Source organism: Pipra filicauda, unplaced genomic scaffold (assembly GCF_003945595.2).
Source record: "Pipra filicauda isolate LSUMZ 115617 unplaced genomic scaffold, ASM394559v2 scaffold82_size2718185_pilon, whole genome shotgun sequence".
NCBI lineage: Eukaryota > Metazoa > Chordata > Aves > Passeriformes > Pipridae > Pipra > Pipra filicauda.
The window spans coordinates 2,488,240-2,510,489 of record NW_024105009.1 but is presented as its reverse complement, the minus strand read 5'-3'; the positions used below and the strand labels follow the sequence as shown (position 1 = coordinate 2,510,489).

Genomic DNA, 22,250 nt, shown 5'->3' with positions numbered 1-22,250 from the left:
TGAAGAGAGACTGAAAAATGTTTCAGTATTGTGTGACCGTTTGAGTGGAATGCCAGGACATTGTCATCTGTTTCCACTTTAAATTTTTAAGGAATCAAGTGCAAGTACTGTTTCATAACTTATCCTTGAGATAAGCATCGAGGATGTGGTATCTACAGGAAGTGTTTATATGGAAGCAACTGGTGGTGTTTTCTTGAAAGTACTGCGGGGACAAGTGGAAGTTACTCTGTTAGATGGATCAAGTTCTACCCTTTCTAATATCCCTTTTAGGGGAAGTAAATTGTTTATGTGGCATGAGATGGAGTGGTCTATGAGAGGAGGGAGGACAGAGTCTCATACTGCTGTTTTGGTTTTCTGGTTTTTGGTTTTATTTCTTTGGAATCTAACATTCTCTGCAGAGTGTATCAGCAAGCTTCCAACTCACATTTACTGCTGTGCCTGGGTGGACAGGCATGTAACAGATTGACCATGAGATCTGAAAACAAGCACCATGAATTTGTGTCCAAATCTTACACAGCATTAACCAAATCACAAGTGATATACTGAGGTCAACAGTATTCTTCACACCAGTGTGCACACATTATAGTGTGCCTTTCTGAGAGCTTTTAAGATGAAAGGTTATTTGAATGGATGTATAATATTTGCAGATATCAATACCTTAAGTACACAGTCTGAAATTCTGTTGAAGTATATCTATTGCAGTGGTACAAAAGTCATACCCCTCTAGTGCTGTCCTGGACCTCAGCTTTGGCCTCGGGAGGGTGTGCTCGCTCTCTCTTTTGTTCGTTAGCAGTTTAATTCATCTGTTAGGAAAAGTAAAAACTGGTTCCCTGAGTGACATAACACCTGATGGAAGATGTTTGTGACTCAGTTCTTGGCTAAGTGTTGTACACCTGCAGTGTGGTGCCAGAATGCTGGCGCTGAGTGCTGACCCGCTGTTCCTGGAGGGGAAAAACCTCCAGGTGGGATCAGATTCAGAGCTGTGACCGTATGGAGGCAAAGTGGTTCAGAGTACTCCAGGAGGGTGAGAGGAGACTAAGCCATCCTTCAGCTATAGCTGATACTTTTCTAAGTGCTAGTTTCAATTCTGAAGAGCATTTCTCAATAGGAGGTGTGGTACAAAACCTGTAGGACTGTTTTGATTGCATAGTTTTGCTGCTGTAGAGGAGTCCAGCTAAATAAAACTGGGAGAATCTGATTATGGCCTCACACCTAGATTAGAAATAATTGTTTAAAGAATTATTTTGGTAGTAAAGCTGCTGCAGTATAAAACTGATATAGCTGGGAAAGCAGTGAGGTTGTCTTCATTAGAACCGAATAAAATGAGATCATACTTTAGCTCTTTATTGTTACTGTTGTGTATGTGTATCCTCGTTTCTTCAAGGAAAGATTTTATATTTTGAGTAAAATTAAAAGCAAAATTAAAGGGGATGGCACTGTTTTATATTGCCAGGTACCCCTCTCTGTACAGATATAGCAGACAACAACAACAAAAAAGATTCTTTAACATTGAAAATAGTGTTTCAATTTTAACAGTGATTATCCTGAAGTTACTTACAATTTTCAGATTCTATGGGGAAAACTGTCAGAAAATGGCTAATGACAGTTATCACATTACATTGCTGATTTTCGTGAGATCTGCGTCGCCCTTTTTTTGTTTGTTTTTTGCTATAATTAACCTGCAGTTGTTTTCCACAGCAACAGTCTTCCTAGAGTTTTGGAAAAGACGGAGAGCTGTATTAACCTATGACTGGGACCTCATAGACTGGGAAGATGAAGAGGTAAGAAACAGAAGAAAACATGTAAAGCATGATCTAAGTGTAAATATGAATCCATATTGTGTGTTGTCATCTGAGTTTGTCATTCAGATTATATTTCTGTTAGTAACACTAGTTGCAGAATAAACAGGTATATTTGAGACTACACAAGGATACTTTACCCTCTGCAACTGGCATTATTATTCCAAATATAATTCCACATTTATCAAAAGCATCCTTTGAAAAACTGAGTGGAAATACTTTCCATACAGAGGACAGGAGCTACTACTGATGTCAGCACAGATGCCTTTCAGTTCTGTGGTTTCTTGTAGTAGAAATTCATGATCCTGCCTAAAAATGGGATCAAGACAAGCAAAGGGACAGAAACTAGATTTTATATCCTTCTGAGAGGCATAGATTATCCTTTGACCATTCTGCTATCAGCATGAACAGTGATAAAATGATCTTATTATTTCATAAATCATTAGTTAACATAGCTGTAATTTAACTATATTGATGATTTAATTACAGTTTAAGTCGATAGACTTTACTTGTTTTATAGCTTTCCATAGATGGGTAGATACAAGCTGGTGGCTTTTAATAAATGGTTTCATATCACAAAAAACACCATTATAACTGACATTATTTTTCTTATCAATTTCTGCAGACAATCTAGTGTCTAAATCAGTAATGCCTTCTTTTTAATACCCTCACATAGTGGGGAAGGCTCTTATGAGCTCTGTTCTTTGCTGCTCTCTGGCACTGTTTCCAAGGGTTTTCAAAAGTACAAATTATTTGGGTGTTTTAGTTGAAGCATTATAAAAAATAATTGTGTCAGTATAATTTTCTACTTTATAGCATATATATGTCTGATTCATGAGAGAAATAAGTAATACAACAAATGGAATCCATCCTGTCATTCCAGGAAGAGCTTCGTCCCCAGTTTGAAGCTAAATATTCCCAAGTGGAAAGAGTAAATCCCATTACAGGAAAACCTGAACCTTTTCAACCTTTCCCTGATAAGCTCAGTCGACTGATGGTGTCTGTCTCAGGAATATTCTTCATGGTGATGTTTAATAATATTAGAATTCTTGTACTGTAATTCATTTTACTCTGATGTAAATAGTAACTCCTCATGAGTGCGTTCATTAAGATTATATAGGCAAAACTGATTGTCTCAGTCTTACTATTGTTTAGGGATTTCATTCTTTCAAAAGATGGAATGTAGTTACATTGTAAAAGAGCAGTAAAAAATTTTTTTAACTCATCTAGTATTTTTGTTCTCTCCAAAACAAATGGGGGATCCTTAAAACACTTGTTGATTTATTATTTCTGCGGAATATTATTTTAGATATCATATCTACCTTTTGGTCTAATATCTCTGCTTGTAAATACCCCCTTGCAGATCTCACTGGTCCTCACTGCAGTGTTTGCAGTGGTGGTGTATCGACTGGTGGCCATGGAGCAGTTTGCTTCTTTCAAGTGGTATTTCATCAAGAAGTACTGGCAGTTTGCAACGTCTGGCACTGGAGTCTGTATCAATTTTATGATCATCATGTCACTCAATGTCGTAAGTCTTCTGCTCTTATAAAGGAGGGATTAATTTAAAAGAGCAATTTTTACAAGCTTACTGAGTTTAGCATATATCACTTGTATATACATGTTTGTGCTTATGCATGGGGCAGTGTCTGAAGCTGGTATTTCAGGAGGTCGTTAAGGTTTTGATTCCTCTTTGATTTGTCAATGCACATCTTTGCTTATGTCACCAAGTCACAGGGGTACAAACTCCCTGCTTTCTACATTTGCATTTTGGGGGGGGCGTTTATTACCTTTTACAGTGCATCTCCAAATGGAACTACATTATTTCTTTGTCTGAGAATTTATTTTTTAAGTTGTTTTTAATGGATGACTTTCAATTTTTCCCTTTCATTTAAAATGCAGCTGTGGTATCAGTGTTGCACATTCCTAGAATTACTTTGATATATGATGTTGGTGTAAGTTTTTCCTGTCCTATGACAGCAGGAGTTTAATCATTTGCCATTGTAGCACTATGTACATGGATAGAAACTCTATTCTTCCAGCTGCAATATTATTTATCATCTTTCTGTTCCCATGCAAGCACAATCAGGTAAAAAGGAATAACAACACAGCAAACAATGGCTTCTAAATCTCTTAAGGAGGTTGTGCAGTCATTTCAGTAAGAAATGATTCAGTCAGAGTTGTGTATTTGTTTCTGTTATTATATATGATCACTCTGAGTCATAAAAAGTACATTCAAGTGACCAAGCAAAGCTACCAAAAACAACTTGCTATTTATAGTAAATACTCAAGGAAATATTTTTCAGAGTTGGTAACTGCCTTGGGCTGTGTCATTTAAAATAAAGACTGGGGATAGTCAATATATTGAGAAATAAGGAAGTTTTCACTAGAAAGCTGATATCCTCAGCCGGTATGCACATTCATGCAAAGGAAAACTGCATCTCTTATTTCTGTTTTAGGTGTATGAGAAGGTTGCCTATCTCCTGACAGACTTAGGTATGTAGGTTTTCACTAATGGTATGATTCTTGCTGGCTGTGGCATATACCTTTATAGTCCCATGAGGTAGAGTTTTGAAAACTTCATCTCTGCATGGCACGTTTCTGGCATTTCCCTAAGCAAGTGAGAAATATCAAAGAAAGAAAAGAAATTATTATTTCACTGGGGAAATAATAATAGAAAAGTAAGGAATTTATTCTTCTGCTTCTTTTAATGTTTCATATTATGTATTCATATACATATACACTGAAAAAGTGTCGTCTTACTTTGGAGCAAAACTCAAAACATTCTTTCTTGGAATGCTGAAAGGTTTTTTCCATTTTCTCCAAATCCTTGTTTATTTTTTGCTAATTTTTAATTTGAACTTCCATATGGAAAAAAAATGGGTTAAGATAAAATTATGTTGTCCAAGATAAAAATGTTAAGTCAAGAATTTTAAAGTGGCTCTAATTCTGTCACATTAAGGTTTTATACTGAAGCCTCTAGTCATGATTCAGTCGCAGAGAAAAAGCTTTCTAGCTTATAGGAAACAAGAAAGCAAAGACAGAATTTATGCTCTCCGACTGTTTCAATGTGTTACCGTTTAGTTTTTTTACATACTCACTTTTAGCCCATGTCAAAATATGCAAGTCATCTTGTCTTGGTTAAACACAAGCTGGCTGCTAAAATTCAACAGCTCCCTCTTCTGGTTAAAGTATTAAACAAGGGGCTCGAAACTTTGTAGTGCTTCAGGTAACAGGCAGTTGAACAGGTTAGAAAGATTCAGAATGTATAGTCAACTTACTCAGAGTAGTAAAATATTTTAAAGTACTTTCTCAGATCAAACTTATTTCTATTCCTTTTAGAATATATTATGTTGTTACAGACCAGGGAATAGGAAAGAAAATAATTGTTTAAGTGCACAAGCTGTTTTTTCCCAAAATATATGGAAGAATTAAAAAAAAAAAAAAAAGGAGTTTCTTGAATTAAATGTGATGGAGCATTAGGTGTTCAAGCTAGGTAATTCATTACTCTTTCTAAGGTGTTTTACATTAGAGAAGGACACTTTAACTTCTGGGAACAAGTGTCCATATCCTGTATGTTTGTGTCCAAATTTAGTCATCATTAGACCAGAGTAATTAAGTAGCACAAATTACAACTGACAAATCCAGGCAGTGTAGACTTAAGACTCAGTATGCGTTTTAATGTAGTTTTTGGTGTAGTGTATTCCAAGTTTGATACATCCATCAAAGATGGATTTTGTAAAAATTAATTTTGAATCCCTATCACCAGGATCTCTAATTCAGACATAAATAATGCTCTGCAAACCTTAAGGAAAAATATCCAAGGCAGTGCAGACCCACACACAACACTTATAGTCCTACAAGCATTTCTACGTTTCTTTCCAAAAGAAGCCAAAAAAGAACCTCCGTCCTTTCCTTTGATTTTTGATCTTTTGTTGTTGCTGGTTTGTGTTGGGTTTTTTGTTTTGTTTGGGGGGTATTTTTGGTTTTGGTTTGGTTTTGGTTTCTCTTGTGTTGGGTTTTTCTCTTTGAATCAAGATACCTTTAAAGATTCACACTGAATTCAGATTTTTTTTGTGGAAATGGAACGGGTGTCTTCCCACAGAATTGTGATCTATTCTGTGCTGATTCTATCTTGTACTGCATCTCCTGTTTCCACATAGAAATGGCATAGTCTGAGCTGGGGCAATGGTTTTGTGATCTGTAGACTGAACACTTTAAGGGAGAAAAAATAATGGGGCAACATGGCTTGAAACCATTGCTTGTTTTGTTAGTGTTGATTTCGGTGTGAGCAGAGTTACACATAACTCAGTTTCATTTTTGTTTATATAATGTATATTGTGTCTTTCTGAAGAGCACCCTAGAACAGAATCCGAATGGGAAAACAGCTTTGCCTTGAAAATGTTCCTCTTCCAGTTCGTCAACTTGAACAGCTCTATCTTCTACATTGCCTTTTTTCTTGGCAGGTAAGTTACCTTTGCTCACTGCACATACAGGAAAACTTGCACAGAACTCAAAATCCTTATTAATTTTATGGATTTGAAGAAAATACAGTGACAGTTTGAACTGTAAGATTTAGGTGCTAATTGGTTTCTGGGGATAATTAGTAACACTAAATTAATGTTTTTAACTGTATGTGCGGGTTGGGCCCTTGAAATGTTTATCCATGAAACTAGAGAGTAAAAATTTTACTTTTTAAGTGGGTCTGCATATGTGACTTTCCTACAAAATGAGAATTCAGAGCTTTTGAAAATACAACCACTGCCTAAATGTGGGTCTGTACTTAGTCCTGTGCTAATAGGCTTTATTAATTATTTTCTTTTAATTCCCTATGACTTACATTTCCCAGGATGCATTTCTACAAATGCAGTAAATATTGTCTGGCAAGTCTTGTGCAAGAGTAGGAAGCAGAAATTCTGGCTCCAGTTTTTGTGTGTATCTGTAGCTCAAAGCATGAGATACAGTACAGGTCTAACCTTCCTTCCTCTTCAGTTCAGTTTTGTTATGCCCACACTTACCATTCCTCCAGAACCTACAGAATATTTCAGAGTACCTTCTATAAAGTGTTACAGTAGAATTTCAGTTCAAGATTGGTTGGAAGAAAACAACAACAAAACCAAACAAGCAGAAAAGCAAAAAACCTTTTTGTAAAATCTGTTAGTGATACCTGTTTGTTACATCCACTGGTGTATTTGCCATACAGTATCTAAACTTCTTTGTGTCTAGCTCTCTCTTGTGTCTAGTAGGACCAGGCATGGGTTTCTTTCTGTATCATTTATAACTTTCACTGAGGTCATCAAGAATTTTGATTCAGTTCGTTATACAAATCAAATGTACACTTCACGGGGACAAGCAGATCCCTGTGCTGCAGTAAATTCCTATGTATTGCAATGGCTTATCATTTTAGAAGTAGATTAGATCTGAATAGCTAACATCTAAAACCTCTGAAGCTAGTATTTTTGTTCAGGACATAATAAAAGCTTAGGGTCATTTGCAAAATGATGGTCCTTGTTTGCATTCTGAGACTTCCATATCCTACAGATACCAGATTTAAGCCTGTGTGATTTAATCTTTTGATATTTCCTGAGTTTGTCCAGTGGATGTTGTGAAATAGCTGCTGATAGAGGGTGTTCTTGGAATGTCCACTGAGAAACAGAAATCTTATTTTCCAGATTTGCAGGCCGCCCGGGAAAGTACAATAAGCTTTTTAACAGATGGAGACTGGAAGAGGTGAGCAATCCTGCTTTGTGTTCCTGTGATATTTCCATGAGTAAAAAGGAAATGGATGAAGGACGTGAATGCCCAGTTTGAAAGATTTATTATTCCATCTATGTGCAGCAAATGGTAAACTCTTATTTATAGCAAAGGATAAGAAACAGGAGATGTGTTTTTCCTTCTGTGTTCTCCACTGTGCTGAGTGACTCTGCCCAAGAGACACAATTCTTTCTGCCTCTGTCTGGGAAAATTAAGCAGGGATAGTCCCTTACCTCACAAGCACTACTAAGTCCTACAAGTTTGGAATCTCCTGAGTATGTGGAATTTTTGAATGGAGGACATAAATATAAAACCATCAGCTTTTTTTATCGGCTTCTTAGATTTCTATCAACACAGAAAAGGCACAGATATGTTGGAATGGGTCCAGACAAGGGACACAAAAGGAGTCAGAGAGCTGGAGCACCTCTGCTGTGAAGACAGGCTGAGAGAGCTGGGGTTGTTCAGCCTGGAGAAGAGAAGGCTCCAAGGAGACATTATTGCTGCCTTTCAGTACTTACTAAAGGGGCTTATAAGAAAGGTGGGGACAAACTTTTAGTAGGGCCTGTTGAGACAGGACAAGGGGTAATGGTTTTAAACTAAGAGAGGCTAGATTCAGACTAGGTGTAAGGAAGAGATTATTTTTTTGAAATGTCAGGATGGTGAAGCACTGGAACAGGTTACCTAGAGAGGCAGTGGATATCCTATCCCTGGAAACACTTAAGGTCAGGTTGGATGGGGCTTTGAGCAACCTCATCTAGTTGGAAGTGGCCATGCTTATTGCAGAAGTTTGGACTAGATGATCTTAGGATGTCCTTTCCAACCCGAACTAATCTATAATTCTGTGATTTAAAAGAAGGAAGATACTGTTTTGAAAATTTAACCTGAGAATATGTTAGGATTGCAGCTCACCAGCATGCTGAAGTTATCTCTTATATCTGAAAAACAGTTTTCTTCTATTGAACCTTGCTATCCACAGAGTAAAACATCATAACTTTGTAGTCCATGGTCTGAAAAAATGGTTCTGTAATTACTAAACATTTTAATATGGCAATCCATTTAGTTAAGATACCAGTACCAGAAATTTGGTCTCTCTTTGGACTTAGAATATTGCCAATTTTCCATTCTTTTGAAATGAATAAGTATGTATTGATCTAAGTGAAATGGTCTATATCATTTGTCATATATCTAGTACACATACCTTTAACTTAGGTAATATGGTCTAGTTCTCCAAGAAATAATAAGGTTGCTCAGCTGAAGTCTGTGCTAATATTTCTCTTATAAATATTTTTTTTAATATTTCTGTAGATACAAATTAGTGTTTTTCACCAAACATATTTAATATTTTTCATTTACCCTCTGAACAAATAAAAATAAAAGAATTCTCTTATTTTAGCTATTTATCTTTTTCCACTTCATTTCAGTGTCATCCTAGTGGCTGCTTGATAGATCTGTGCTTGCAAATGGGAGTTATTATGGTTTTAAAACAAATGTGGAACAACTTCATGGAACTAGGCTATCCGTAAGTTCAGATGTTAAAGTTAATTGTTTACAAACAGTGAATACATTTTAGGGTGAGTCAGTGATAGGAAGAAGTATTTTTAGATTTGGAGACTGTTTTCACTTTTTGCGTCTCACATACTGTAATTTTATTCCCAAGGAAAGCATTAACTGCTGCTCTAAGACAAAGCTTCTTGGGGTATGTTAACTGTCTAAGTTGTTTATTGTAATTTCATTTTCCATAACACAAACAGAGCTGTTCAACTTCTGAAGAGAGTAGTGGGGGTAAGAGTCTTACAGTTCTCTTGAAACTGGAAGAATATGTTTTCAGGAAAAGATTGATCATCAAATATAAATTTAATTTAATTGAAGTCTCAACCCTGACAATATGTCAGAAAGGGTTATGCCCACAACATGCAATCGTTCTGCAAATGAGGGGCAGTGTACTGTATGTTGTGAAACAGGGATTTTTGGAAAGGAGAAACCTACTTGAACTACTAGTCTTCCTGTCTTCTCAGCCTAGCAGGATCTTAGCTGTGTCTAGAATTTATTTTAGAGTTATTATTGTTTTAAAACATGCTTGCATTCTGTAATGGAAGGAAGCGTTTTGTTTTGACAGAACCGTTGTTTGCAACTTTGGCAACAGTTGCTCTTTCAGTAACAAGAGAGATCAAGAGCCAAACACTAAATTAGCTGGAGAAAAAATAGTAGCAGTTTATAAAAATACTTATAAGAAAGTTTTCCATCTTCAGTCTCTTTTCCTTAATATCTAGAAACAAACAGTAATCTTGAATTGCCCCCTGTGTCAGTACTGGATAATATTTTTCATTTGTATAATACTTTAATTTGTGAGCTGTTATCTACTTAATATTTATAACTACTTTGTGAAGAGATATCTGCCCAGCTTTATGAAAAATTGTCTTAAATATTTGTAGCTTCATCGTTCAGCAACACATTTTTAAAACCCTTTTTCCTACTTCAAGAAAAAAGATATTCTGTCGGGCATGTAGATCTTTAGGTTTGTTCAAAAATAGATATATTCTACTATTCACTGTATTCTAGTAAGTTCTTACTAAACTTCACTTGGTTTGTCTTTTACAGAACTGAAAATAAAATTATTTATTTTTTTAATGCTCTTGCTATGCATTTTTTTTTCTTTTTCTTTTTTTTTTTTTTAATTTAGTCATTCAGGTAAATGGTACAAAAAAAGAGTCTATGCAAGCATGTTCCATGTTCTGAAAAGCTTATTTGTACAATGCTGAACATGCTGCATTAAAGATATAATTAAAATCATAATGCAGAATTTTGAGAACTTTTATAAGTTCTTTGAATTATATCTTAGATGATATTGTAAATATTTCCAAAAAATATGTAAGTAAGCATTCAGGTGCTATTCAAAATAGGCCTACTTACTTCAAGACAATACCAGAAAATATTTTAAATTACTGAGCAGATACAGCCAATAATACTCTCTTTATCTAATAAAGTTTATTACAGAATTGGTGGTCACGACGCAAAATGAAGAGAAGAGGGCAATCAATGGAGAATAAAATTTCTCTACCTCAGTGGGAAAAAGATTGGAATCTGCAGCCTATGAATCTCCATGGCTTAATGGACGAATATTTAGAGATGGGTGAGCAAATTTAGGGGAGGTGTCGGTTTTCTTCAGAAAGAGGACCTGTGTTGCACGCGGGAAGGTCTTTCGCGTTTCCGATTTCTAACCGTAGAAATGCCTGTCTAGTTTTACAGTTTGGCTTTACCACCATCTTTGTTGCTGCCTTCCCGTTGGCACCTCTCCTGGCACTGCTGAACAACATCATAGAAATCAGGTTGGACGCGTACAAGTTTGTCACGCAGTGGCGCAGACCCATGCCTGCGAGAGCGACAGACATAGGTGAGAGAACCTGGTGGCTGTCGCTGTCAGTACCATCTCTTTGTGTTTTCCTCTTTAAAACAGCTCAACTCCTGAAATATTTCACGTGTCAAGACGATACTGTAACCTGCAGATCTCAGTGGCCACTCTGCTGTTAAGCAACAGAAAGAGGACTCACCAAATTTGTTTTTCGTCGCCAGCCGTAATAGTTTGAATATTGAAAACAGGCTAAACAGTATTTCAGGCTTCTGATTTGTGGAACTCTAGGTTTAAAATCAAATGAATTTAGAAATTAAATATAAGGACTAAATTCACTTTTGGTTTAAAACTGAATCTTGGCTAGTTTTTCTGACTCATAATTCTCTCCCAATAAGAAAGGAAAACTGTATGTCTAATAATGACTTTATTATCACGGTATGACTTTATATGACTTAATATGGTCATAAAAACCTGACAAGGTTGCTTTCATTTCTCTCGTTTCTAGGTATCTGGTATGGAATTCTGGAAGGAATTGGAGTTCTGGCTGTCATCACCAATGCCTTTGTTATTGCCATTACTTCTGATTACATTCCACGTTTTGTCTATGCATACAAATATGGTCCCTGTACAGATCAAGGGTACAGACAAGAAAAGTAATTAAGATATTCTTTATATATACATATATATTTCAGTGGAAGCACACTTTTGCTGCTGTATTTCTGTGATAACGTACTTAACATATATATTTCTCAAATAAAATAGTACGCTCACAGTGTGTGATAGCAGAATATGCTTATGTACAGGATCTATGCTGTATAACTGCTTTATGAAGAAGGTCCTGACCCTTTGGCTTTTCCTTTCAGATGCTTAAAAGGATATGTCAACAGCAGTTTATCAGTATTTGATTTGAGTGAACTTGGGATGGGATACTCAGGATACTGTCGGTATGTCTCCCTTCTTGTAATGCTGGAATGGACATTAAATCAGACAGTAGATTTAAAGTTAGTGCTTAAATTGCTGGTATAATAGTTTCCTTTTTTCCCTGTAAAAAGCGTTGGAGTTCATGTTTGTTCAACATGAAGTTTCAGGTGCAAACAGTGTGTGGTAGGACACGGTACTAACACATTGAAAACCTATGTTCTGAGTTTTTCCAGGACTCTTGCAAACCATTATCTTTTGTGCCTCTACGAATTATTTAATTTCAAAGTTTCACCACCTGCCAAGAAGGATAAAAGTTCTCATTTCAGTTTTGTTAAGCATTCTGAAGTCTATTCATTAAAATACACATTTAAAGTTTTTGTGGCTCTGACCTAGGTTGGGATTGCAAACAGTTATGCAAAATGAATACAGGAAATTCAGCATAAAAATAAAATATGATGTTGCATCCTGGTTTCAGATTTAGTTTTGCAGTGAGCATTAGTTTAAATTAGAATCGTGTTACATTTATGCCAGCTTTGTCTGGAGAACCTTAAGTGCTTATAAGCAAAGACAAGAACAAGTTGAGAGTCCACACGTTTGAACTTAACACTTCAGCTTGGTAACAAAAAAAAAAATTGTTTGCTCTGGATTCTTGGAAGCAAAAAGTACCATCTCATAAACAACAGTATTTAATACCCTGTGTTGTGGACTGTTCTCCTTTTCTGTTTCATTCCTCTTGAAGTCTGCTTTCACTTCAGTTTCTCTCCTTTTAGACAGATCTGGGATGAACTAGAGATCACTTGACCATGTTCAGGTTTTTCAGCACAGGCTAACGTATTTGGTTTCTCTTTGCTTTGCAGGTATAGAGACTACAGAGCCCCACCGTGGAGTTCAACTCCATATGAATTCACTTTGCAGTTTTGGCATGTCCTGGCAGCACGACTGGCCTTCATCATAGTATTTGAGGTTAGTTGTGGAAAGGAACAGTTCCTTTCTTCCTCTCTAAAGTCTGACTTGATTCTTTACAGTAGTTCTGTAAGTAAATTGCCATTTTCATCGCTTGCTTGTTCATTATGGTCAAGAGAGAGGAAAAAGAAATTGTCTTCTCCAAAGTGTTGTCTATCAGCTGCTTCAAACAGAATTGACAGAGCATGCACTTATTTTAGAGTCCCTCTAAAATCATATTTCCTTAACAGTCGTCTTATATGTCATGTTGGTTCCCAACCAAATCTTTTACATTTTATTGAAAAAGAAGAAATGCAAGTTTTGAGTACATTAGGCTCAGTTATTACAAGATAAAATATGTGTTAGGAAAATGATACATGATTCTAACCTAATGTAAAAGTAGAAATATGTTTGAAGAATGTATTGCATGCTATTCAGGAATCTGGTTCCTATTTCCATTATAAGCTCTTAACAAAGACTGCTTGTAGTTATTGCTTGCATCTGTTAATCAGACTAGCATATCCTACAGTCACACCTTCATTTAAGTCACTAACTGTACCCTTAATTTTACTTTTCAGAAGACTTCAGCGTTTCCCCATTTGCGTTAGACCACTCATTTATTCCCATATCAGTGTGTGTTTTTATTAAAAAAAACAAAGCAGTTGCCATTCAGTCATGAATTGAACCTCAGGTCCAGTTTTACTACAAACTCTTTAGGCATTGAAATGTGGACCTACAAATGAATAATTATCCATTTTTAAGCAATTATTTTTGTTCTTCTTTTCAGCACCTTGTTTTTGGAATAAAGTCCTTCATTGCCTACCTGATTCCAGACATGCCCAAAGACTTGTGCGACAGAATGAGGAGAGAGAAATACTTAGTCCAGGAAATGATGTATGAGGCTGAACTGGAACATTTGCAAAGGGAAAGGAAAAAGAACGGGAAACAGTATCACCATGAATGGCCTTAGTCACTACTGTGCTGCAGCAAAAACACTGTTTGAAATGGAAGAGCGCGGTTACAAAACGAAGTCGGAGTCGGGCCTCGGCGTGTGAGATCCTCTCGTGGTGTATATATGTTCTTGCTGGGCAGTGCAGTTGCAGACTTTGGTGGGCACTGGCAAACAAATGTTTCCAAGGATGGCGATGAAAAGCCCTTACCTGTGTCTGGTCTGTGGTGAGCTCCGAGGAGAACTGGCACTCAGGAACGTGCAGTCAGCCTAAAAGCTCGGACACTGGTTTGAAAAAAGGCCAGGAATGTTCATGCTGTTCGTGAAGGTGCAGCATGAACCTTCAGCATAATGAAATTGTGAGTTACCAGCGCAATGAAAACAAAAAAATTACCTGTGAACTGAAAGAGTAAGGGCATGACTAAAACCAACTTATATGATATCCACTACTTCTACAGCTTCTGATTGCTCGGTTCCATCTGTAATGCCTCTAAAGAAAAGAGCAATTGTTGCCTTTGTGGCCATAACTTGATCTTTCAGGCTTACTGTTTTGTCAGGTTTGTCCTAGTCTCTGGCTGAGATTGTGGATGTGGTCCTACCCTAAAAAAAGGGGTCTGTGGCTGCTTAATATATATACTATGCAGTTTAAGATTTGCACATCAGTGTCATTAATTTATCCTTCTACTTGCAAACCAAAAATTCCAAATTCAGAAAGAAAACAGCAGCACTAGCAGAATGCATCACATTGCCCACGTTGCAGCTCTGTTTGAAAATGACACAGCTGTTGAGTTGTCTTTCCACCTGTGTGTGTGTGGAAAGGCCACCTCCACACGCTTCCAGGATGAAAGAACTGTCATTTTCCTGCTCTGATGTAGCATGCAGGTGTCTGTGTTACTGTTCCTTTTGGCCTGTCTGGGCAATGATTCCATGACTTCATAAAATGCTGACTTGAAATATTCCCATGCTGTGCAAATTACTTAGTCTTCAAAATACAATTAACTTTTTTATAGTATGCAAGCTTCTGCAGATATATATCAGATGTACAGTATAACATCGTGACTTGCTTGTTCAGGGAAGGAGAAACAGTTTATAACAATGCTCTTCTTACTGTAATAGTAAATGTTCCAGTAACATACACTTCTTTTATTGGCCTAAATATATCAAAACATGGGAGATAGATACAGGCAAATATATATACAGATTGTACATAAATGCATACACATACAGTGGTTACTTTTATTATTATTATTATTACTATTATTATTATTATTACTATGCCTTCTTACAGTTTGGGGGGGGCTTTTTGCATAAAATCACTATAAAAAGTAGATGTTCATGTAAGAATCAAATTTCAGTTTTTATGTGCAAACAGCATACTGCAGTGTTGTTTGTGGTTATAGTCAAATTTTGGTGATGAAATTGTCTATTACTAGCATTTCATAATAGGGGAAAAGCACTTAAACAGTTTAAACAAGTTTGCAGGGATGCCTTGCAGAGAAGGGTGTGGAGACCCAGAGTTACAATCTTATATTTCTCTTGTACAATTTTAAATAACGTTTCTCTGTATTGGATGAGAAAATTTTAAAAAAAACAAAGGGTCACAAAGCACAGTAACTATAAAGGCTGCAAATTTTAACATTATTTTTAGGGATAAAGTTGCAGCAAAATCACTGCTGACAGATATGAAAAGACCTGAATTTTTACTATTTGCAATACCCTGTTGAACTAAAAAGTGTGATTCCAATATTCACTTGCATCTATTAGCACAATAATTTTATTTTATTCTAATAAAATTAATTTCAAGAATCAAGACCCATCAGAGTGGGTAAATAGAATCTATTGTATCCAGAGGACCTAGCATCAGACTTTCAAGTTCTTTAATTGTTTCACCATATTAATGAGATTTCTTGGTTAATTCCTGCTCTCTGTGACCAGACAAGGCAACTATAGGAGTACCTACAGTATTGCATAACAGGAGTAAAGAAATTTGAAGATCTGTTCCAATCAGATATATTACTCACTCATTCTGTGATAAAGGGCTCAGTTTCCCATGTTTTGGAAAGGCTGTTTTGTTTATTCATATTCTGGGTTATGTGTTAAATTCCTCAGGAGTCATTATCAGAAAAAAATGAGTGCACTCTCCTCGGTGCTTCCAGAGTCACAGCATTTGATTTGATGGATTGTCTCTCTGTTTCATTCTGTGGATTATCAAGCACAGTTTGACAGCATTAACCCTGCGTCAGAGTTTTTGTTTCTGTGCCACGTAGTGATGGTAATTCAGTTCTTCATAGGGTCACAGATGAGCTCTTTTTAATGTTTTCTCTAAAAACAAAATGCCTTGGCTGGCCCAAGGGATAAAGATATAGGGTAAAATCAGGCAAAAATCAGAAATATTGATTATTTTGTACTTTCCTGTTTCTGGCACCTGTCAATACATACTTAGGCAAATTCCAATTGGACTTAAAAAAACACGTAAAAAAGAAAATCTTTTTGTATTTGAGATTTAAATATATATATGCTATTAATTATTTTCAACACTGGTATATAGGAGTCTACTAAAGGCAAGTATGTAGATCTGACATGGTGCATTTTATGCACTGGAAAAGCACAAGAAGCTTGGAGAAACACTCTGTGTGTCCTTTACTTTTGGAGGATGTCAGCAATGTGTAAAAGTCTTGCCACTATCTAGCCATTTGCTTAAGCTGAGAAACCTTTTTGCTAGACTTCATTTAGTATACTGTTTTCATTGACTGCACGTTATTTTCCTAAAGTATAAGGCACACACTGTCCTCAGGAATAATGTATTTTTTGAATGGTGAATGATCTTTTCATATCCTAAATATTGTCTTTTCAAACAAATGACTGGTATGAGTAGACTGCATGTAGGCTGCATTTGTGAAATCTGACAAAGCTTTAGAACCTCAATTTGTGCAAAGATGCTTTAGATCGTTGCAGATCTAATCTGTGACAACTTTGCTCTATGCATGCACCCTTGGAGAGACTGCATGAGCAACTAGATATTTTTATGTATAAAGGATTAGTCAAAATGTCTTAATTATTCCTAACCAAATTCTGCGTCTTCGTTCAGACAAAAGAAATTTCCATTTCAGAAATGGCAAAAAGTCCAGATACGTGATACACATCTCATTTCTTATGACTTTTTATTCTAAATTTGCGCTTAATATGTGAGATCTGAATTTTGGTGAATAAAGAAAAGGGAAAATAAGAATTCTGTTTCATTAGCCATCCTAATAATAGCTCAAAGTCTGTCTCCGTGTAGAGGGAGGCAGTAAGAGCTCAGCATTCACAACTGAGTGCTAACAGGGTTGCCTGAATGTTGAGCCCAGGCTCACACAGCACAGTGACTGAGCATCCTGATGGAGTACTAGTGTTTGGAAACAAGGTAAAACTCATCAAAGCCTTCAGCAAAGCCTTTGAAACTGTCTACTTCAGCACTCTCCTGGAGAAGCTGGCAGCCCATGGCTTGATCAGGTGCAGTCTTTGCTGGGTTAAAAAGTGGCTGGATGGCCGTGCCCAGGGAGTGGTGTTGCATCCAGTTGGTGGCTGGTCACTGGTGGGGCTCCCCAGGGCTCAGTGTTGGGGCCAGTCCCGTTTAATACCTTTATCAGTGGACAGAGGAATCAAGTGCACTTGCAGTAAGTCTGCAGACAACACTGAGTTGGGTGGGGCTGTTGATGTGGTGGAGGGTAGGAAGGCTCTGCAGAGGGATCTGGGCAGACTGGATCGATGGGCCAAGGCCAACTGTATGAGGTTCAACACAGCAAAGTGCCGAGTCCAGCACTTGGGTCACAACACCCCCCTGCAGTGCTACAGGCTGGGGACAGAGTGGCTGGAAAAGGACCTGGGGGGGCTGGTCAACAGCAGCTGAACATGAGCCAGCAGTGTGGCCAGGAAGGCCAGGGGAATCCTGGCCTTTATCAGGGATAGTGTGGCCAGCAGGAGCAGGGAAGTGATTGTCCCCCTGGACTCAGCGCTGGTGGGGCCACCCCTGGAGTGCTGTGTCCAGCTCTGGGCCCCTCAGCTCAGGAAGGACATTGAGGTGCTGGAGCAGGTCCAGAGAAGGGCAACTAGGCTGGTGAAGGGTTTAGAGATTAAGTCATATGAGGAGCAGCTGAGGGAGCTGGGGCTGTTTAGTGTGGAGAAGAGAAGGCTCAGGATAGACCTTATCACTCTCTACAACTCCCCGAAAGGAGGTTGTAGGAAAACGAGGTTTGGCCTCTTCTCCCAGTTAACTGGTGACAGAAGAGATGACATAGCCTCAGGCTGCACCAGAGGAGGTTCAGGTTGGACATCAGGAAGAATTTTTTCACTGAAAGCATTGGAATGGGCTGCCCAAGGGAGGTGGTTAAGTCCCCATCCCTGGAATTGTTGAAGAAACAACGAGACATGGCACTTCGTGCTGTGGTTTAGTTGTGGTGGTGATGGTCGGTCAAAAATTAGAACTTGATGATCTTGGAGGTCTTTTCCAACCCTGATGATTCTATGATTCAATGGCTATTTCTGTTATCTTTCTTTCCTACCCCTTTTTGCTAAAGGATTTATAGAGAAAATTTAGATGAACATTGAAGTTAATATTGATGATGACAAGGCTAAAGTTTCAGTAGTGGTGATGGAGGTTAAGGGGGTTTTTGTTAGATGTTTCTTAGAAAGTCCATGTGTTTCTTGCTACAAAATACACATCAGCTGTAGCTATGTCCTTTTCCAACAATGACTTGTCATAAAATGGGTTCTGAGAAACAGTTTGGCTCAGTTGTGTCCTATGGAAAGCTCAAAAGGAAAATACCTAGAGACACTAGTGAAAATAGGTTAATAGGTAAATACCTTAATGCAAAAATGTATAAATTTCCAGAAGTTTCCTTCATAGAAAGCTCTGAAGAAGGAAAAATATCTTGGGAAACACAGTTTTAGGGTGATGTTAATGTGGGGAAGGGCAAGAATTTTTGTGATACTTTATTCTAATGTACCATTAAGATGATCAGTCTAATAATGTACACAGTGCACGTCTGCTGTTTCCTTGCTGCATCTTCTTCCACTGCAGACTCCAATTGGGAGTGTTGCCAGAGAGAATTTCTGGAGCCATGGGATCCAGTGGAGTTACCTGCAAAGCCCTGTGGCACTGTGGGACTTTGTAATCTTTTGCATTATGCCACAGTTCATTAAGAGACAAATTAGCACATGCATATTTCGAAGCATCATCTCATTTTGGTTAATTGAAAACCATCCATGTCCATAAATTGAATGGGCAATTGCCATACCAATAAAACTCACTTTATAGAAACAGCTACCTATGAATGCAATAAAGATAATGGAAAATAAAATAAAAATCACATTTTTTATTAAGTTTCTATTAAGAAAAGGGACAGAGATAAAAATAGTGGTATCAGCAATCACTTACAACACAGTAGTACTTCCAGAATCATTTTATTTTTTTGTAGTCCTCATAAAGTGCTGATGTTGCTTATTTTGGGGCAAAGGTTGAAACAAATATAAGGCCAGCCTTTCATAATAGTGTTTATTTGGTGTTAAGGCTAACACTGGAATTCAAACAGAACTCCACATCTAGGCAGACCTTTTATTTTGTTGCAAAGCATATTTTGTCTACCTAAAATGCATACAGTGACACTTTTTGAAAGTGTTTAAGTGAATTGCAAACTTAAGTTCCTGCAGTGGAAAATTTAACCGCTTAAAAAGTTCCTTAAGTGTGTTCATACTCAACCTCATGCTTGCAATGCCCATGTTCTTCTGGGGTAAAATACGACAACCAGCATGTGGAGGCAGGCTGAGGACAGGCAGAGGAAGCAAAGGGATCATCTTCACTTCAGCAGGTTTTGCTCCAGAGTTGCAACAGGCTCTGAAAAACAAGGATTTGAGCGTGGAGTGTTGGGTCAGCCCTCCTGATCTTTCTCCTTTTCTCCTCTGGCTCATTTCTTTACTTACCCTCGGTGTTTTATTCCACGCTGCCTTCTGTCTGACAGTCCAATTTCCAGGGCAATTCTGTGACTGCAGATTTATTTACGGGCTGGTTTTGGATGTTCTTTACTGAGAAGCCGAAGCGGGAAGTGCACAAGTACTAGTTTGTCTGGTGCTTCTCACAAATCAGTACGCGTTGGACGAAGCAGTGCTGGGCAGCACGAGGTGCCTGCAGGTGTAACTGTTTCTGGATCTGTCCTTTCAGTCACTTCCCCAAGCACCACACTTTGTTCTCCCTGTGTCCCTTCCTACACACACGCACGCGCAATCCTAAATACTCTCCACAATCTTATAATTTTTTAAATTTATATAACAGCCTAGTACTGACAATTTTTGTCTGACATTGCCACTGCAATCACATTTGTCAGAAATTTGGATTGACGTGATTTTGGCATAACCATGATAGCACAATGTCACCACAACAGCACAAAGTTCTAATGGCACAACAAGAAACTGTGGAGAAATCCACTTTGCTATTCCATGTTATACGGGAACTTTTTTAATCCAGGACTTCGGTTTAGTCTTGAAATGCTAATGGTGTATTCCCTCCTCACTGCACTGGAAGTTACCTTGTGTTAGTTCTGTTGGCTCATTCTAACTTCTTGATATAACCTCTGTAATGTTAGATGTTCTTTGTAGTTTGCATTCTAATTGACTTGAGCTACTTAGTAGAATGCTACTGGGTGAGAAATCAGGATTAAACTCAATATAAAGCTAATGAGATTCTAACTGCTGAGAACATGACAATTTTTCTGTTAATAATGGAAAAAAATTCAGATCACATTTTTATTTTGTGTTCTATTTAAATGACTCAGAGTTTTGTATTGAAAAATCTTCCAAACTGTTGGCTCTAATTTTTACCTAGAGTAGTATCAGTGAAATTTCAGTTCTTGGAAATAATCTCGTGTAAAATCTAACTGAATAAGATAGTTCAGTCATTTTTTACTCTGATAGTCCTGGCTAACTTGCAATATCATGATCGTACAAGATTTCTTAAAATGTGTATATATTTGAAATTTATGTAATATTTAAATACAACTTCATTTCTAAGTAAGGAGTAAAAATAAAATTTCAGCTATTTTTTCTATTCGTAAATCCACACTTTGTAAGGAATATTTAAAATAAGTTTACAGTACCATAGAGCGTTTCAGACAAATTCACTTTTCTGTGCAAAACCTCGAAGTTCCTCTGGCGTGTCAGCTTTTCGGTTTCTTTTTAATATTACTTTTACAAGCCAGTATGTACCCCAGAACTAAAAGAATTCACTGAGGAAAAAGTTGTAGATCTGATTAACTACTGTAAGACACTTTTGGCATAAGTTTGTCTTTGAGATGCTGTTTACTTTATCAAGGTTTACATGTACAAATGCAACTACTTACTGTATCATACACATTTGAATATTGCATTTTTTTCAGTAATAAACTTGGATATCTTTGAAAGCGGCTTTGATCTTTATTATTCCAAATATTCAAAGTTAATTTAAAAAAAATCGTATACTTAAAAAGTGAGTGCTAATGAGCCTTCAAACCATACTATTGCAAGGAAGTAATTTCAGGGTTGGCTCGGGCACTTATAGCAATTAAATACTCAATTACTTTGATCTCAAGGCACAGATAGAATCAGTTTTCAAATTTTTAGCCATCTATGATCTCCTGCTTTCACCAGTGACTAACAAGTTCTTAAATTTAAGCTCCTTTAGAATTTACCTGTTCTAATTCTCAGTTTTTCAACCAAAGTGGACAGGCTAGCTCTTCCCTGGAAGGGTCAGTGGCTCAGGATATAAAGGAAATGAGAAGATAACTGTAAAAAATACTGACATGAATACTTGATCAGAATGGTAATTTCTCTGAATTCCAGTCTTGCTAGGACTTATTCTTAAATCTTGCTAAAAGACTGAATAATGAACTACTGATTAACAATTCTAGCCATCATTTGTAAGTGCCCATGTTGGACTTATTAAACCCTGTGCCTGGCTCCATTACAAATACAGAAAACACTTGGGCTTAATGAGCAGCTTTAGCCGAAACAAAACTAATTTGTAAATATGAAGAAAAATTTTTCATGATATTTCTTCAACAGCATTTGGAGAGAATGAAATTCTAGCCAACATAAATCACGGTTTTTGACATTAAATGGAAGAATTAAGATTCTCTTTTGTGGCAAACAACTTGAAAATATACTAAGTCTGTAGTGAAACCAATGTTGCTAAACTTGTGAAATGCATGAAGAACATAATAATACTGCACTGAGCAAGTGCCTTAAATATTCAGAGGAGACTTTGTTATCTTCACAGTTATAGGTCGTCAGATATCCTCCAGCTACCAGTAGAGAGGGTTTTATCCTCCTCCATCTGACTATATAGCTTCATATTGGTGTTTGGAAACACTTCTACTCAGGAATTATTTTATGCCCTTATGCATGATAGTTAGGCTTTCTTAATACAACCTAGTCAATCGTGTGTGTGGCCATGAGATGTAAATGATGTGTGAGGAGGCTTTCTGTGATACCTGGGAATAGGATTAACCTGACCTCCCTCCTCTCCCTCCCT

The 22,250-nt window shown here is 37.2% G+C and overlaps 1 protein-coding gene across 4 annotated transcripts in view; it reads left to right on the top strand.

Annotated features, from left to right (window-relative positions):
• The window catches only part of ANO3 (anoctamin 3), a 166,066-nt gene extending 151,649 nt beyond the window's left edge, over positions 1 to 14,417 (top strand). For all 4 annotated transcript variants that reach the window (XM_039390481.1, XM_027735688.2, XM_027735685.2 and 1 more), the window contains exons 15-27: positions 1,699 to 1,781; positions 2,683 to 2,823; positions 3,163 to 3,327; positions 4,256 to 4,292; positions 6,151 to 6,262; positions 7,469 to 7,526; positions 8,972 to 9,069; positions 10,535 to 10,680; positions 10,789 to 10,941; positions 11,405 to 11,552; positions 11,763 to 11,843; positions 12,678 to 12,783; positions 13,550 to 14,417. In XM_039390481.1, the coding sequence (XP_039246415.1) occupies positions 1,699 to 1,781; positions 2,683 to 2,823; positions 3,163 to 3,327; positions 4,256 to 4,292; positions 6,151 to 6,262; positions 7,469 to 7,526; positions 8,972 to 9,069; positions 10,535 to 10,680; positions 10,789 to 10,941; positions 11,405 to 11,552; positions 11,763 to 11,843; positions 12,678 to 12,783; positions 13,550 to 13,732 (1,511 nt within the window). In that variant the 3' untranslated portion in view covers positions 13,733 to 14,417. The remainder of the gene's footprint in view (positions 1 to 1,698; positions 1,782 to 2,682; positions 2,824 to 3,162; positions 3,328 to 4,255; positions 4,293 to 6,150; positions 6,263 to 7,468; positions 7,527 to 8,971; positions 9,070 to 10,534; positions 10,681 to 10,788; positions 10,942 to 11,404; positions 11,553 to 11,762; positions 11,844 to 12,677; positions 12,784 to 13,549) is intronic.
• Positions 14,418 to 22,250: the final 7,833 nt, after the last annotated feature.